The sequence below is a fragment of the Netta rufina genome (genome assembly GCF_964035555.1).
Source record: "Netta rufina genome assembly, chromosome: 16".
In the NCBI taxonomy this organism is placed as follows: Eukaryota; Metazoa; Chordata; class Aves; order Anseriformes; family Anatidae; genus Netta; species Netta rufina.
In genome coordinates this window covers 16772044-16791006 of record NC_140140.1, presented here as the reverse complement: position 1 = coordinate 16791006, position 18963 = coordinate 16772044, and the positions used below count along the sequence as shown (strand labels likewise).

At 38.1% G+C, this 18963-nt stretch overlaps 1 protein-coding gene across 1 annotated transcript; it reads left to right on the top strand.

Annotated features, from left to right (window-relative positions):
• Positions 1-207: 207 nt before the first annotated feature.
• Positions 208-18218, top strand: LOC311215335 (protein-glutamine gamma-glutamyltransferase 6-like; the record flags this gene model as incomplete). The annotated part of the gene is made up of 13 exons (XM_084296439.1): positions 208-238; positions 4809-4982; positions 5756-5995; positions 6468-6586; positions 7895-8023; positions 9296-9473; positions 10282-10417; positions 11026-11129; positions 12961-13203; positions 13902-14246; positions 15235-15392; positions 17095-17228; positions 18065-18218. 13 exons carry the CDS (start codon positions 208-210, stop codon positions 18216-18218), a joined length of 2145 nt encoding a protein of 714 aa, XP_084152565.1.
• Positions 18219-18963: the final 745 nt, after the last annotated feature.

Genomic DNA, 18963 nt, shown 5'->3' with positions numbered 1-18963 from the left:
GTCCCTTTCTAAAATAAATGTAAGCAGCAGGTAACTAACTTGCCTTTCTGGTTGCATGCAACCTTTATATGAAATTGGAAACAAAACAGGAAACAGCTACGGAGACAAAATATAAAATGCAGAAGTGTTAAGGTGAGGAAAATAAGGGATCACCCTTTTTTCTTCTATCCCCCTTACTCCTCAGTCACAGTCCAATGGAAATTCAGAATGGTGTGCAACATCCTGCCAGGACAAATTGGTAGGGAATTTTTCTAGATAAGACCTGGCACAAGATGAGGCAGGAGAGAGCATGAGAGAGCTTAAAGGGTGGAGAAGAGTGTCTGTAATTAGAATGGGCAGGGCTTACACCAGAAAAACAACTCTGTAGCTTCCTCCAGGGTGCAGCTCAGGATGCCATGTCAAATAGCTACAGAGAAATTATGTACATATATTATGAATGCAAATTATAAACAAAAATGATTAAAAGCAAAGGCAGACACTAAACACTCCTCTGTATGTAATAGAACCTCCTGATGCACAAATGACTGTATAACCATGCCTTCCCAGTGGAATGTATTGTATCTTATATAAGAAATGTCTATTACAGGTAATCATGTCAGAAACAGCTAATGAGAATATCACAACTCAGTATGCTTTCAAGAAAGAATCAATTACATGAAGTTATGTGAAAGATCTTCAGGCAGGTCTGTTTTTTGTTTATTTGTTTGTTTTAAAAAAGGATTATGCCATGCAAAGTCATGATGATACTGAGTTATAGTAACACTCATAAATTACAAATCTATTCTGATTACTCCACATCCCATATACACTTGTTGTAGAATATGCATAGGGTATTTGTCTATACCTGCCCTCTGTTCTTGCAGTCTCCAGAAACCTAAACTGACACAAACTACACTATCCAAAATGAAGTTTCTTTAGTCTCCTTAAGGACTTTTTATTTGTTTGATCCAATTTGGATTTTTTTTTCTCTCTTAGCAGTTAAGACACAAGGATACCCTTTATAACACTTCCTCAGGGATTCACCAATTTTAAATAGTCATAATTAGATTCAAGATTGTGCAATTAAATCAGTCCTAAATAGATGCTTTTGTAGTATATTACTAAAACAACAATAACTAGCTACCACAAGTCACACCCTGCTTATATAAACTCTAGCTTATTTAATGGAGTCTGAGTCCTAAGCCTTTCATTACACCTATGCTGGTGGAAGAGGATTCAGAAAGTTATTGCAGTTTTTTAGCCATAGCCTGAAATACACAAAAGGGTGGAAAAGAAGAAAGAAACCTTATGGCAGGTAAGTTTAAAAAAAAAAAAAAAAAAAAAAAGCTTGATTCCTCCAGACATCTCTCTTCCAATACAGATAAGTGATATTTGCTGAGGGAACAGGCCCAATTACATCTCATTGTTCTTTTGGCAAATGAACAGATTTATTAGTTATGCTATTCACTTATGCTTATTATTATTGGTATGATGTGTCTTGAATGTATTTTTTTTCATGTAACAGAAAAATAGATAAGAATTTTTATTTATTTATTTATTTATTTAATATCAATTAACTGCTCTATACAGTGCTTTTGCTGCCATATAGGCAACTTTGTTGGTTAGTGACTTGAGAATCAAACTGCTATGCAGAAGTCCCAGGCTTTAGTCCTTTTCCAACACCAAACTGACAAATGGCTTCAGAAAGATCTTTCAATGGCCTCTGGACTCCCACATTCATCTCGACAAAGTGGGTGTGTTGGCCTGTGTGCTCCTTGGTTGAAGTGCAGTGCCAGTATCTATGTATTGCCTTACACTTGCTCTCACTCCCATGCTTACAGGAAAGTTTTCTAGTTAGATAGATCTGTCATATCACACACACACTCACTCTATCTACAATTTAGTCTTTAGGATTATTTTTTTTTTCTGTTATAGCTTCAGCTTTCTGTCAGAGCTAGCAAACAAGAACCTTGTGTGCGTAGTGGTCTGCATTTTCAGTTGCTAACATTAATTCTGCAGGGTCTTGCTTATGAGCACGCTCCCGAACTCTATACGTTAGAGCATAATCACTTTCCCAAACTACTTTTTTTTTTTTTTAGTAGTTTTTCCAATTGTTCACTGACAGGATTATTGAAAATATGCTTTTCCAAAAGAAAGATAATGAGTCAGAAAAATATATTAGAAGATTAAAATTGAAAACTAACAAAAACCAAAATAAGTAGAAATTTGAAGTATACATGGACAAAGACTAATATTAGGTTTTAGTGTGATTTTGTCACATATAGAGGCCATTATTTTATATATATATTTATTACTAATCTCCTGGACATATTCACTAGGAATACCTCTGAAACCATTAACTTTTCAAGGCACGCCAAAATACTAATGCTGTAAATTCTTAGAGGTAAGCCTTCTTCATGTGTTATCTCTTACTCTGCTGTACACCTTATCTTTGCTTATGACATTCCACTCTGAAAATCTTCCAAAATTTATTAGGCCCCACTAGTATCCTCAAGACTATGACTCAACTGTTATTAAGTGTACGTATGCTACATTTTTTGTATATTTGCTACATTTTTTGTCACTGCATAATGTAGATCTCTAAGATCCACCTCTTTTTCTTGCATATGAATCCTGGACAGCTTACATAGGTCCCAAGTTCAGCAGTCTTATAAACCTTGCTCTCAAATAATCTGTGAAGAGTCTGGGCATTTAACTTGTACAGTTTAGGATACACAGTGGTAAGATATACAAGGTTTAAGTTTTGCAAGACTAACTTCTTTCCAAACACTGAGCCTAAGTGCTCTTCAGAAACGTGCTCTAATTCACTCCTAAATTAGAGGACTTGATGGTAGGATTACCGTTTGCTGTAGGTTCTTTTCAATTAAACATATTTAAGCCAGGAAAATAAAGTAGTGATGCAAATGAGAAGCTTCCTAGACATTTTATATGACTCAAATGTTACATTCCTATCAGTGGAATTCTTTTTTTCGAGGTGACTTTTTCAGAGACAAACCCCTTCATTTAACTGAAAATACTCAGATATATCTATGCTCATAGACTATGGTAAATAAACTTGCTCCAGGCCCTTACTGCAGACTTAGGACTGCATGTGTACATTCATTTTTTTTATTTTTTTAAATTATATATATATGACTATATCAAAGCGTCACAGAATATAACTCTGGTGCAAACATAGCAGAAAATTTGGGTCCCCCCATTTCTGTAGTAGAACCCTACCTGTTTCTACAGATCACACAACGGTTTGGGTTGGAAGGGACCTTAAAAGGTCATCTAGTTCCAACCCCCTGCCATTGCCAGGGACAGCTTCCACTAGATCACAATGCCCAACCCTGCTCTTGAACACATCCAGGGAGGGGACCTTCAAAACTTCTCTGGGCAACCTGTTCCAGTACCTCACCACCAGTAGAGAATTTCTTTCTAATATCTAAACTAAATCTACATTCTGTTAGTTTTAAACCATTATTCCTTGTTCTATCATTATGCTCCATGATAAGGGGTCTTCATCTTTCTTGTATGCCCACTTTAAGTTTTGGAAGGTTGCAGTAAGGTCTCCCCAGAGACTTTTCTTCTCTGTGCTAAATACTCCCAGCTCTTTGAGCATGTAGGAGAGGTGCTCCAGCCCTCTGGTCATTTTCATGACCCTCCTCTGGACCCTGCTCTAATAGGTCCATGTCTTATGCTGGATACCCTAAAGCTGGATGCAGTACTACAGGTGGGGGTCTCACAAGAGTGGAGTAGAAAAGAAGAATCACCTCCCTTGACCCACGGACCATGCTTCTTTTGATGCGGGCCAAGATATGATTGGCTTCCTGGGCTGTAAAATATGAATCTCTTTCCAAGTGACACAAGGTGGTGCTAAACTAAGTTCTGTATCTCAGCTCAATGAAACAATAGAAACATTGCTTTCAGCACCATTAGTCTGCAAAGGGTTAACACATTCTAGTCTCAGCAGGAAGTTTTCAAGTGAAATTCCTCTGGAATATCATACTGGGGAGAGGGTACTTCTTGAACACATATGTTCTTAGAAGGATCTACTTTTTTTTTTTAATGTTTGTGTTTTTTATTATTATTCAGTGAATGAGAAAGGTTGAAAGCTTTTGTAATCTATGCTTCAGTATCCTATTTTCAATACAGTGGATAACAATATGATTGAGCAGCCCACAGCACTGCCTCAGAATATGCAGCTTCTAATCCTACCATCTGTTCTGGTGGCTATCTTTTTTCCAGGGTGTGAAATAACATCCAACTGCAAGCAACAAGTCTATAAATTAACTGAGATACAATACACATGACAAAACAATGTGCAAGCTTGACAATGATAACACTAGCCTTCTATTCATCATCTATCCTACACTGTTTGCAAGATCACACATGCACTTTCTTATGAGAGTTTTAATACTCCTTTTACATCCATACAGCATTGTAGGAACTAGAGATCCCCATGGAAAAGGAGCATATAGAATAGAACATTGTCTTCAAATTCTGAAAATTCTTATTTCAATACAACAGTTGTTTGTTTCTTAAATGAAAGATGAATTATCTGGGTGTTTTTTTTTCTGTCTCTAAAAGATGCCTGCAGAAGGGATATTTTAGCTGTTCTTCTAGCTTGTTTGTTGTTGCTTTTTAATTTTTTTTATTTTTTTTTTTATTTTTTTTTTTATTTTTTTAATAACAGCATGGATTTATCTGTTTTCCTAAAAGGATATAACTCCAGCTATAATGAAATGATTATATTAGACAAGCTGACAAGTTGCATATATTTAAAGGAATAGTGTTTTCAATTAAGTTGCCTTGCATCTTTCCAGCCCTGAAAATAGCAAACATCAATTGGCAATGCAAGCTAAATAAAGCAGCACATCACACATCTGATTACAGCAGCACAGAAGTAATCTTGAGGAGAGGACAGGCCTTCACCATCAGCCTAAACTTCCGAACAACAGTACAGCCTTGGGACAACTTCACATTTATTGCAAGCACAGGTAATCCCAGCTCAAAACACTAGAGCTTCCTGTGTGTTTATTAAGCCTTGTTCTGTCATTCAGGATTCACTATTATTTTAGGCCTAGGAATCCCCATTTTAAACCTTAGCCTATATCTTAAAGCAATAGACAGTTAAGGTAATAATTACTGGAAAGGTATGGGCCATCCTCATCAAAAATAAAACAAAGCAAACCCACCACCATATCTCTTCTCCTACCTACAATACTGCAAGATGTCTTCATCTTTTGAGCCCTAAACTTTCTACAGCTCTACCCCCCTCAAAGGCCTTCATTATATATTTGTCTTCTCACCTGATTCTCTATTGCACCTGTTCAAATTCCCCTTGATTAACTTCAGGTGTTTCCTATTCCTGGAACAGCCCACATGACCCATTTGCTAAGACTCCCAACTGTATCTTCCAAAAAGCTGTCTCCAAAAATTTCTCCAGGCAGCTACTGACCTAGTGAAATGCATATTACAGTGTGTGGCGCATCCTGCCTATGTAGCTTTCAACCATGAGGTTTTCAGGACAAGGCTTGCTTCTTCACTTGTCTCAAGTGACTGTGGGACTACTTGCCTTTACTAGGTCATGCATTTAACACAGAGGGCTGCATAGTGTGATTCTATGGATTGGAGTGCAGCTACTTTACATTGAATGAGCATGTGGTGGATAAACCATAATCCTTCAATGTAGTAATTGAGATCATCACTGACCCTGGCTTGTCACACACAGCTGTCATTCAGAATTGCTGTCTCCTGTTCCCTCTGGCAGGACCGTCTCCAGCAGAGTCAGAGCAGACCAAGGTCATATTTAACCTTTCTGATGAAGGTGCCAGTGGCTGGAGTGCAACTCAAGAGCACAGTGAGCATGGCTGCGTGAACTTCACGATAGTCAGCCCTGCCAATGCTGTCATTGGACGATACAAACTCAAACTCCAGATTGATTCTGGGAACAAGTTCTCATCAGTGCTCCTGGGCCATTTCGTGTTACTCTTCAATCCCTGGTGTCCAAGTATGTTTTAATGTTTTATGTCCTTCAGGTAACTTATTGTATCAGTCAGGAAATCTGGGTGCCACAATAAAGCATGTACCTGACAGTGACAGCTGCATTATGATGTTTTTCCTCAACATCAGGGATGTTGATTTTGATCCTTCTTCAGTGCTCCAATGCAGCCTCTTGCTCACTGAGTGAGAAATTAGAGGAAGGTATTACTTCAAATATTTATTCTATAATTTTTTCCTCTGATACTGCATTCACTTGTGACTCACTGTCTACTAGTAAGACACACACTGTGATCAGGGAAGCTGCAAAGGGACAGGAGTATACTGTTCCCCTCAGAGGAACTTCATGCTAATTTTATGCACTCTGTAAATGATTACAGGGGTATAGCCTCACCTGTTCCCCAGAAGTCCCCTTGAAGTGAGATTTTCAGTTAGAGAAAAACAGCAATCATTTCAGCTACCATTTCTCATTCTGCTTCTAGATGATGATGTCTATATGGCTAATGAAAAGGACCGACAGGAGTATGTTCTGAATGATAGTGGAATCATATTTCATGGACTGGAAAAATATATTCAGCAAGAAGCTTGGAATTATGGACAGGTAAACAAGGAAAACAAGAAAATAAGACCAGTGAGTGGATGAGGGTCTTGAGGGGAGAGAGTCATTATATCATAGTCTAAGAGTTCATTATTCTCTTTCATTTTTGATTTTCTTGCCAGTACACTTATCAGTTATTGATACATTGCAGCAGCATTAGAATCGTTTCCCCTGTCTGGCATACGCTAATAAAAGAAATAAGAGAAAGAAAGCACGATTTTAATTTTAGTTTTTGGTTGGTTTTGTTCTTGTTGGCTAGTTTTTGTGTGTGTGTGTGTCTGTGTGGTGTTTTTGTTTTTGTTTTTTTATTACACAAAGTGGTGAAATTCTACTTCTTTCTTGTCCCCTGTGAAGGGCAAAGGAAGCCATTCCAGTAGTAACTTCTAGTTATTGCAAGGCTGGTACATCTAAATATTTACATAGTTGGTCCAATAATGGGTCAGAATATACAGAAAGGATAGCCCAAATATACTCAACTGAAACAACTCAAGTTGAAATTCTAAAATATCACCTTGGCCTTCTAAATGCATCTGCTACGAATATTGTCGTAACTACAGCCTATTTGTAGTCACACAGTTATCCTGCAATTTGTGAGGCCAGTCAAAACCATTAATGAATGCTTCATGACTTAAAACTGCACCAACAGTTGCACACACAGCACTATTTACCCTCCTAATCAATGTGGCTGCTTTTATACTAATTAATGAATCAAGGCCAAATTTGCTTTCTGTCTCTGAGGTCAGGTGGCATCCTTGCCTGACCACATTCATATTGCATAACACTTCACCCTGTTTTTTTTCTGGGCTTAACACAGTGTCTCTGTGACTCTAATGCATAGTAATTTTTTTTTTATTTTTTATTTTTATTAATTTTTAATATTGTTTTTTATTATTATTTTTCCCCCTCTGCTCAGATTATCTGATATAAGGTGGAGGCAGAGTGAGGTTTTTGTACCATGAAGGGGAGGGGACCTTCTGGGACATGACAGCATGCGGGAGGATGTGAAGCCTGCCGAGCCAGTCCTGAAGTGGTCTTGTCTGTCCCACCAGGCCATACCTGGGCAATGTCTTCATGAATGCTGGTTGCTATGGTCCTAAATCATGCTTGTAAACATGCCTGTTATTAAATACTATGGAGAGTCATTACTCTAGTGATTTTGCTTTCTTCTTGTCCCTATTTTCTTTAACAGTACGGAAAAATCTTATATTACCATCATCCCATTGTGCTTAGAGAAGGAAAAATGCTATGGAATTAATCCTTGGTTTTAATTATAAAATTAACCTTTAATACTATTGCTTGTTTTGATTTCAGTTTGAAGAGGATATCCTTGATATTTCTCTGGCTATATTGGATCGAAGCTTGAACCACCGCAAAGATCCATCCACTGATGTATCCAACAGAAACAATCCCATCTATGTGAGCAGGGTTATTAGTGCTATGGTAAAGTGATCAATTAGTTACAGCTGCACTAACAAAAAACACAATACTTACTGTTTTATAGAATGTGCTATATTTTTTTCCTGCAAAAATAGGTAGAAAAGAGTTAAAACAGAGTTTTATTCTCAAGAAAAAAATGCCCCTAAAAGTTTAATTGACCTTCTTCCCAAAAGTTTGCTCATAACTGAAGGAATGAAGAATGTTTCCAAGACCTTTCAGGCTGTTAGATCTTTTCACTCATTTAGAAAGTATATGTCCACTCTGAAATCATATGCTCTGTTTTTCAAATACCAAAAGCAGCATGAAATATTTTGCGAAACTAGTATTGGTATGGCTGCATTTAATATGTTAATTTAGTATTCTTCACTTCATGGGAGTTCGTTCAATGAGACCTGGATGCATTTCCTTCAATAAATAGTTACATCTCTCCACAAAAACTCCCTATCTTCACACACCTACAAATGCACAACCAGGCAAATTAAAAATTTTTCATTCTATAAATAATACATGCCTTTTCACATTCCTTATCTGAGGCTGATCCTTTACAGACGTGATCTTTTTCACCCTTTTAGGCAGCACTTGATTTTGGGAATTTCAATTTCAATATGAAGTAAGTAACTCTACTTAGATGTACAAAATTACTGAAAGTAGGAATACCGAAGAAAAAAAATCATTAAAAAACAACTTACTCTTTTCTGTAGATGACACTATATGACACTTAGCAGGATATTAAAATGGATGTGTGTGAATACATGCAAACGCATTTAAAACGTTTGAGCAAGCTAAATGTACTCTACAAATATTTGCAATACATGGACATGCAGAAAAAATATATGCTTCTTGTAGCTTCCATAAAAATGACTTGAGAATGTGACCCAATAGTGAATAAGCAATGTAACAGTAATATGATATACAAGGAGATGAAATATATCAGGGGGGTTGGTGGTAGGACAAAGACTAATGGTTTAAAACTAAAAGAGGACAAATTTAGATTAGATATTAGGATGAAATTCTTTACTATGAGGGTGATGAGGCACTGGAACAGGTTGCCCAAAGAAGTTTTGGTGGTCCCTTCCCTGGAAGTGTTCAACAGCAGGGTTGGGCAGTGTAATCCAGTGGAAGGTGTCCCTGGCAATGGCAGGGGGTTGGAACTAGATGATCTTTTAAGGTCCCGTCCAATCCAAACCATTGTATGATTCTATGATTCTGTCCGTTTCCCTCTCTCCCTTTTACTGTAAATATTGTAATTCTCTCATGAGAAGGATTTTTTTTCAGGTTAACAGCAATGATGAAAAGGGAGTAGTGGAAGGGAAGTGGAATGGAAAGTACTGTTCAGGAACCAACCCCTTGCACTGGAGCGGAAGCGTGACCATTCTTCGAAAATGGTACAGAAGGAGATACAAACCTGTCCGCTATGGCCAATGCTGGGTCTTTGCAGGAGTAATGTGCACAGGTATACATTAAAGGGAGAATGCTATCAGAAAGGAAGCTTACTAGAATTTCTGTAGTTTTAACTTTGTGATGTTATTGTTGAAGCTGCTGCAGCTTTGATGGAGAGAGTAAGAGCCTCTGCTACATATGCATGAAGGCTTTTTCTTCCATTTTTATACAGGCATAGATTGTCGTATGGCAGCCCAGTATTACCAGTCAGCACATAAGGTGGAAAGCTGTCTGCCAGGCTGGGCTCTAGAAACAAATGAGGTTTTGTATTTCATAGCTAGAAATCAAAGAAAAACAGTGCTCTTTTAAGTGTGGCTCCTGGCAGTTCTCTACTGTTTTGTCTAGCCTAATGGACACAAAAACGAGTTGCAATGCTTAGGGCTTGTAAAAGGAGCTGCAAGAGAGGAAAAGCATTTCATCCTAGCAGTTTCCACTCGGAGACAAGAGTCACTTTGAGGAAAACACAAAGGAAAAACAATGCAATTGAGAGATGTCTCAGAGAGGAAAAAGAAGCACGTAGAAGAGAAAGAAATACAGGGAGAGAATGGGGGAGAGAACAAGATGAAGAATGAAAGATTAAAATAAATGTGTGAATTTAAATCTTAAAAAGAACACGGCAGCTAACAATGTCAAGTGAGCGTGGAACTGTCTTCTAAACAATTGTGTACAATGACTATGTGACATCCTTGTACCATATCTGAGGGTTTCTTTCCCCACTAAAAGCATATACAGGAGACTGCTTTACCAAGAAAAATGGAGAAATACTTTCTAAATGTCTGTAAAATAGGTTTACAGAACTTTTCTGGTATTCTATATTGCAGTTCTGAGATCCTTGGGAATACCTACCCGTGTTATTACAAACTTTAACTCTGCCCATGACAGGAATATAAACCTGAGTATTGATAAATACATTGACATTTCTGGAAAGACCCTGCACTTGACTGAAGACAGTGTGTGGTAAATATTATTTTTTTCTTAATATTTCTGCCATTATATTTTCCTCTAATTGCAAGATGTAGAATTACACTCATTACACTCCTGAAAACCTACCTCATACTCCCAAAGATATAAAACCCCATACCAAAATAATCAACAGAACAGAGCGTTCAGAAATGCAAAGTGTAGTCGTTTTCACCATTCTGAAGAATTACTAGTGGAGATATTTGGTGCTATTGTTATTCAACACACAATTTGAAAATATAACTTCTAATTTGGTCTCTACTGTCTGACAACTTTAATTTTTCTAAAGGAAAGTTAAAGAAAGAGATTAACTGTTTGTTTGGACAAGAGTGACACAGATCTGAATAATTGACTCTGCAATAAATATATTTTTAATTTTTTTTTTTATGTAACATCCCAGTATTTCTAAGAGATCTCAACCCAGAAAACAGGAAAAAAGGGGGAATGAAGTACTCAAGAAAGGAGGCAGCAGTTGGTCTCTCTACAAAGGAGTTATCATTCACTCCATTAGGGTTATTTCTTGCATTGCACCACAAATGTACCAGGTCTTTCAACACAGAATGAATTGTATTAATCTGAGATTTCCTATTCTTCTTCCCTTACAGGAATTTCCATGTCTGGAATGAAAGCTGGTTTGTTAGAAGAGATCTTGGCTCTTTTTATGATGGATGGCAGGTTTTGGATGCAACACCCCAGGAAAGAAGCAAAGGTAACACTGCTGTAAATATAAAAAGATGTAGATATTGTTACTCCTAAACATTGCTACTAGAATTGCAGGATAACCGCTCTGTCAGCCTCTGGATTCCTGCCAGCATTCAAAATCTTATTTTTTCTGATCCTCTGCCAACACAAAAACAAGTGCATCTTAAGTTCATTCATCTCACCCTTGCTTGCCTTAGCTCCAAATATTACACAAATTCATAAAATGATGCAAAATAACTAAGGTTAGAAAGGACTTCTGGTGAATGATTACTCCAATACTCTGCTCTGTGCACAGTTAATCATAGCAGGTTTCTCAGGAATATGTCCAGTTGGGTTTTAAATATTTCTAAGGATGAAGACTCCACAACCTCTCTGGCAAACCGCTCCAGTGTTTGACCTCCCACATAATAAAACAGGTTTTTTCTTATGTTTAAATGGAATCTTCTGTGTTTCAATTTTCACCCTTGTGCTTTCACTGGATATCACTAAGGAGAGTCTGATTCTGATATCTTTATACCTTCCCACCATATTTTTAAACACATTGACAAGATTCTGCCCAGTTTCTTCAGGCTGAACAGTCACTGTTCTCATCCCTTAATCATTTGTGTGGCCCTTTGCAGGACTTCCTCCCTTATGTCCGTGTATTTCTTGTACTGGGGAACCCAGAACTAGACACAGCATTCTAGAATTGGTCTCACCAATAGATCACTAGAGGGGTAGGATTGCCTTCCTTGACCTGCAGGCAATGCACTTCCTAATATGGACACAGATGTTGTTTGCCTTCCTTGCTGCAAGAGCACACTGCTGGCATTAGATATTTGCTGGCTTGCATTGGACAGATTTAGCAGCAAAACGAATTAAAAATCCATCTAGTAAGGTGCTAAGTAAAAATTTCAGAGCTTACAGGGTTTTAGAGTAACAGGGTTGAACCAAGGATTTTACAACAGAAAAGAAAATATGCCATATGACCCTAGCCTATATTTTATAGGACACACTGGAATGGATAGGAAGGTAATTCATACGGTGTTCCTGTGACATGCAACAACATAGAATATAAGTACAAAACTACATAATAAGGGCCACAAATTGTTCTCTGGTTCTGAAACCAAGTGATATAGAATGACTTTTGTTCACAGCACTGAACTCTCCCTCCCAGACCAACCAACCAACCAAAAATACAGCACAGCCTGCTGGAAACACTAGCAAGGGAAAAAAAAAAAAAAAAATCACTAAGAATCTTGCTAGCAAGTAAACAGTGTGGATGACCACCTGGGCTCACACTCTGGCTTTGGTTTTATTTGCTAATACAGATATAAATTTACTGATCTTATCTGATGAGCCCCATCAAAAGATTAATTTATTTAGCCATTTAAAACCTTCCAAATGTCAGGTAAACTGCCTCTTATTCCCCACTCCTCAGATTACCAAATTTAACTTCTTGTTTCTTCTGAATGCACATGCGGCATTGATGACTCACATCTCATAAGTCTGACTGTACTTCAGACACAGCTCCCATCCTCTCCTCACCTTTGATTTGACAAGTTAGCATACAGCCCTGCAAGCTTTGGAGGATTAGAAGAATTCACGCAGCACACATCACAGAAAGTGTTAGCTACACCTTTTTAGCCTTACAGCCTCCTCTGTGCCGGTACCTTTTGCTAGAAAATGTATGTGGAATTTCTGGACACGTTGTACCATAATGTATAGACCCAGAAACAACGGACTTTATCCAAACATGTCTTTAGAGTGACTACCTTTTTCTGTCAGCATGAGGATTTGTGGACTGCACCTAATCTTTCACAATAGGTAGTCATTTAACTTCTCTCTCCTTAATATAGGCATATTTCAGTGTGGCCCTGCCTCCACCAAAGCCATTAAGGAAGGGGATGTGAACCTGGATTATGACAGTTCATTTGTGTTTGCAGCAGTGAATGCTGACTGTGTTACTTGGATTCACTATAGCAACAAAAGAAAAGAGAGAATTTACTCCAATACTAGGAAGATTGGAAAATTTATCAGCACCAAAGCCGTGGGCACCAACTCCCGGGTGGATGTCACTGATAATTACAAATATCCAGAAGGTAAATTCTTTATTACAGGTGTCTTTGCCATCAATGGTCAGAAGTTAAAAGGATTTAGGCTTTTGTTGGATTGGACACTCACTGAATTTCTTTGCTTCTTTTGAAAAAGTGTGAATTTTCAATGGCTCAGGACTCATTGTCAGAAGATAGTGATTAAATATATATTTAATGTTATGGCCCTGTTATGAAATATGTTATGGCCCTGGATGAAATACTGATTTATTTAATACACAGTCAAAGCTACTCATGCAAAACATTCTGTCCCAGCAGTCCTGATCAGGTGGTGAGAATATTTCTGTCATGACATGCGGTAACAGTCTTTCTGGAGAGTTATGTGGGCAGAGTTTCTGCAAAAGGAAGGATTTTTTCAGTGTTGCTTTCAGAGGAGATGGCAATTGACCCAGCTTACGCAGAAGTGAGATCTCCCAGGAGTTTTCTACTGCTAACACATTCTAACAGGCATCCATGAACAACCAGCTAAAGCTAACGGCCAAGTTTTACTTTCCAGTCTTTGTGGCCAGGTATATTCATTTGCTTTTTTGTCAAATTTAGCCTTTAGGTAAGGCTTCACTTTTTCCTCTCATATATTTTTGCCCTCCTCAGCTTTCCCAAACTGCATTTACTAAGAGCACTTTTGGCACGATTGCACTATGTCTAGTATGTATGAGATCTCTTAACCATGTTATCTTTTAAAGCAGGATCCTTGAAAGAAAGGCAAGTATACAAAAAAGCACTGAAGCTGCTCGGTGTGAGCAGCACTGGAAGAAGAACCAAAGTTACAAGACGTAGAAGACGATTTTCAGTAGCACGGAGACAAAATATGACAGTGCCCACAGGAAAACCTACTATCTCAGGGAAGCTGAACCTGGATGCATCTCCTGTAATTGGCCAGGATATCCTCCTTACCTTGTCACTGAGGAACTTGATCACAGATTTCAAGACCATAAAGGTTAAACTGAGTGCTTCAGCTGTTCTCTACACAAGAAAACCAAAGACAGAGATTTTGCAATGGTCTAGGTCTATTCAACTTGGATCTGAAGAAGGTAATTTTAATTTTATTACAGCTCAAGACAAGATATAGCTCTAGTTTGTGGCCAGATCACAGACATCATGAATGGCTCAAGCAGTGCATGACCTACAAATGGTTGAAGGTTAAGGCTATTTGGGAGAAGAGAAAAATACATACTTGCCCTGTCTTAAGCATTTGCTTTTAGACACTGTCAAGAAGGATACTGACCTGGGTGACCCTTTGTCTGACTCAGCACAGCCACTATTAGTTCTACATTGTGACATTTTTTGCGAAGAGAAAACAACTAAGAGATACACCAGAGACTACTCAGCTACCAGCTCCCCATAGGCAAAGTACAGAGATAAAGTAATAGGAGAAATATTTATATTTCTTTTGCAGCAGTAGGACAGTAACTACAAATTGCACTGACAGCTACATTACCCACAGATGCAGGCCTTTTGCTCTGCTGTTATATGGACAATACTGAAAAATGAGTTGTAGTACGGATGAATGGGACTACCCTCCCAAACCAATCCAAGATATATAATTCTTTTCACTACTCCAGCAGTAGATGAGGATTTTTTCTCAGTGTACTGAGAACCATTGCCTTCCTCAGTGGCACACATATCAAATGCGCACCCTCTTTCAGGAAGGGGCTAAACAGCTGCATCTGAAAGGGTATTAAAACCAGGCCATGTTTTCAATTCTGCCTCCTTTGCAAGGACGGAACATGAAATTCCCAGCTTCAGATTCATGAGAAAACCACCAGCAGGGGTTGACACAAATATCCACCCTCAGATCTGTCCAACTACCGACCTGTACCTGATCATTTAGTGCTTGATGTGAATGTAAGTAGAAGTCACCTATGAGCGTCATTCCAGTCTACAAGCTTCCAACATCCACAAATGTACAGTCCCAGGGTGATACTGTTGTTTCTCCCTAAAATGTAGGTATATTAAAGATACTTGGTACTTAGACACAGAAAGTAAAAGGGGAAATTTCTGCTTCTATTTGCATTCCAGTGAAAGAAATTCCATTCAAGATCTCCTACTCCCAGTACAAAAATGCTCTGATGGATGACAGGAAGATCCTAGTGACCGCTCTCTGTGAAGTCAGACAGGGAGCCTCACTTCTAATGGAGAAGGATATTCTACTTCAGGATCCTTTTCTCACCATCAAGGTAAAATCTAGTCTCCTCTGTGTTTCTAGAGAGACATGTTGAGAAGAAGCAACCAGAATCCTTCACACCATCTACTCCTCATGAGAAGGGATGTGCAAAGTGAAATCGTATGTTAGGGTGATTTGATCTTGTTGCTCCAGTAATAAGCCGCATGACACAAGTGAAATGAAATACACTATAGAAAAGCAAACCTCCCCAAGACATTGCTGTGCGCTCATGTTCTTAACAGTGCTTGGTGACATGGCAGTGATAAATGTCTCAGTATCATGAGGGTTACAAGGTAAGACTGTCTCCAGAGAAACAGACAGACAAAGACAGAAAGATCTAGTCCATATCTAGGTCTACACTTTTGTCAGGGAAGTCTGATCATTCTCTTTGATTTTATTTAGGAAGCCTGATTTTTACCAAAGACTAGCTGGCTAGCTGGTAATGCCTGGGGATGCGAGGCTAGTTATTATTAATATTCAAGAATAGTCTTTCACCTTATCAGGAAAAGTGGCACTTTCCACCTTCTGTAGCATCTTTCTGTATGATTAGTAGTTAAACTGTAGACATTTTTCCACTTAAGGCTGACTTCCGACAAACATTGTACAATAGGCAAAAAACAATTTTTAGTCTACAGGAAATACCCTGTGTTGTGTCTGCCCAGGAACAGTCCTGGGTTTGCACAGCCCATCACATCCACATAAACTAGTTTAACAATATTTGGGACATTTCAGCACATTCACATGCTACATCAGCTCTGTGAATCAAATGCTACCTATCTGCCTACTGTATTGTAAACAACCTAGAAGGAATGCGATAATTCTGAGTATCTCAGAGCCTCCAGACTAGATCAGACCTCTCAAACCACTCTGTCAGTAGCATACAGGACATTGAAGGTTATACACAGGAATAAAAAACTGATTTTTTATTAGTTCTGGTGAGTTCTGAATACCAAGCTCTAGAGAGACTTTGTGTAAAATCTTCTGTACTGTATCACGCAGGTCACCTTACCAGGACAGACACTTGAATTAAATTACTTCAATTTAATGACCAAGGTTCAAAAAGGTTTTGTATTTCTATTGATTTAAACCTCTGTATATAAACATACATTCAATGACAGACAAATGCAATTTGGGTGCTGGACTTCTCCATTATGTTAATTAACACTATTATTACCTATGAAGATAACCAGATATGCCAATTCTATGTTATCTCAGTCAGAATAAGGTAATGAATACATTTATTTGCTATTTCACATTCTAATTCTATTGTCTGAGATGCCACAACCCACCTCTGTCACACCTCTCATGTTTTCTAATCCTAAACCTTCCATTTAGCCTAACTAAACCTAATTTCACCTAAGCTGCCTATAGTAGTTAGCCATATTTGCCAAGTTCATATTTGTATTCTTATTCTGTTATCACTCTTCGTAAGTATTATACACTACATAAGACGTAACACCATACTCTGGCCTAGTTAAAAAGGACTGAATGGTAGATTCTACAGTAGTTTGTTGTTCCTCAGCCACGCTGGAAGGCTGAGTCAAGCTCTGCACTCTGATGCCTGAAAATACATGGATACATGGATTAATCCCTGACTCCTCCCTATCTAGGAGATCCTAAGAAGGTATGCAGTTTGCAATACAAATGAAAAGAGAAAACCATGACAAAGAAGTGTGACTAATGCTGTGACTGAGCAGAATGTTTTCTCTCTGTAGGTCTTTGGTCCAACAGTGGTACACAAGGCTGCTAATGTGCAGGTCACATTTACCAACCCACTGTCTGAAACAGTGACAGACTGTGTGCTGAGAGCAGAAGGTAGTGGCTTGCTCAAAGAACAGCTCCAAATCAAGTATGTAAATGATGTCTGGCTAATAACTCATTCACTTTGGTGAGAAATCTAGAATACAAGTTGTGTTTTTAAAAAGCTTCTGTCAACCCATGACTTTTGTTTGCAGTAAGCTTGGACAAAATATCATGCTAGCACTCTCCGTATCTAGTTGGAATATTTTGCACCTCTTCTACCAAACTTTGATTTACAGAATGGTCCAGGAGTGGAGAGATGGCCTGCTTCTAATTCGCGTATAAGTTGGACCACTGTAGTTAGTGACTGGATTACATAAAGAGCAAAAATTTCAAAACAACTTTTTGTAGTCTGAAAAATGAAAAAAAAAAACAAAAAACAAAAACAAAACAAACAAAAAAAAACTTTGAAGGATGAGGGGAAAAGTGATGGTATCATTTTTTCATCAAATACTAAATTACTAAACAGCCAGGACATATACCATAATGAAATATTTGAATACATCCACTGATATCATACTGATAAGAAATTGTTCTCCCATCTTGTTTATGGTTATTATTTTGGAAACATTTTTAAAATCTCCAAAATATGTACGTTGATGGAGTTAGCACCAAGAAACTGAGAGGAAAAAGAAAAAGACAGATAGGAGAAGGTGGATAATGATGTTAATTACTGAGATTTCACTTACACTGCACATGAAATTCAAGTCTAGTATTGAGGGGGCTGTGAACATGGTAGGCTATGTCCATCTGTGGAGCATACAACCACACCAGTAAAGTACGCTGACATTTCCTTTTCATGCTGTCTTACATTTGGGAACTCTGAAGAATACATGACGAGCATTTCTCTGCTGCTTGAACTTACAAACACGTTCTCTCTTTCAGTGTGGCACGAATGGCCCCCATGGAGTCCTCAACAATTGAGTTTGAGATCATTCCCTACAAGAGTGGCACAAGGCAGCTTCAGGTGGACTTGGTTTCCAACCATTTTTCAGACATTAAGGGATTTGTGATGCTTGATGTGACTCCCATCCGGTGATACAACCTATACATCCGTTCATTTTGTCTTAGCTACTGGTGCAGTGTTCAAGTGTTATTATGACTAGAAACATAGAAATGCAGATTACTTGGCCAATGAGATGTAATCTGAACAGAAATAAATTTAAAAAGCTACTACACAGTATTCTTTCCAAATTTTGCAAAGAAAACAAGTTTCAGACAAAGCCAAAACTGATACCTATGCTGCTTTGTTGATAGAAATGATGTAAATACTTTCTATCTGTACTTTTCTGATTTAAGCATAGATAAAAGCTTTCAGGACTTATATGTAACTCTGGCTGCTGTGTTTCATTGCATTTTCAATGGAAGTGACAACAAGAAAAAGGTGCCAATTTGGAAGATTTATTGCAGGAAAAACTGGCAGAGCTATCATCCTGGCCCAAAATGAAGGACATCAAACTTTATTCTCTTCATAAAGGAACTGCAGCAATTGTCTTGGATTATTTACAAAGGCTTTGCTAGGTCTAAACATGAGTAATTTCCTGAAAAGAAAAAATAGATGTCTGTAGAGATACCACTTTAGATGCTCTCTGGCTTTGTAGTCTCTTCTAGTTCAAATCTATTCTAGGACTAATAGGCTGTAGTAGTGATCAGAAGCTATAATCAGCACAGGAAATCAGTCAATGGATTGGTCCTAATTTTTTTTGGAATTATGCACTTCGATTAAAGTGCAGGGGGGATCTGGGGGAAATTATGGGTGTTTTTACTTTGCTCCAGTTCAAAAA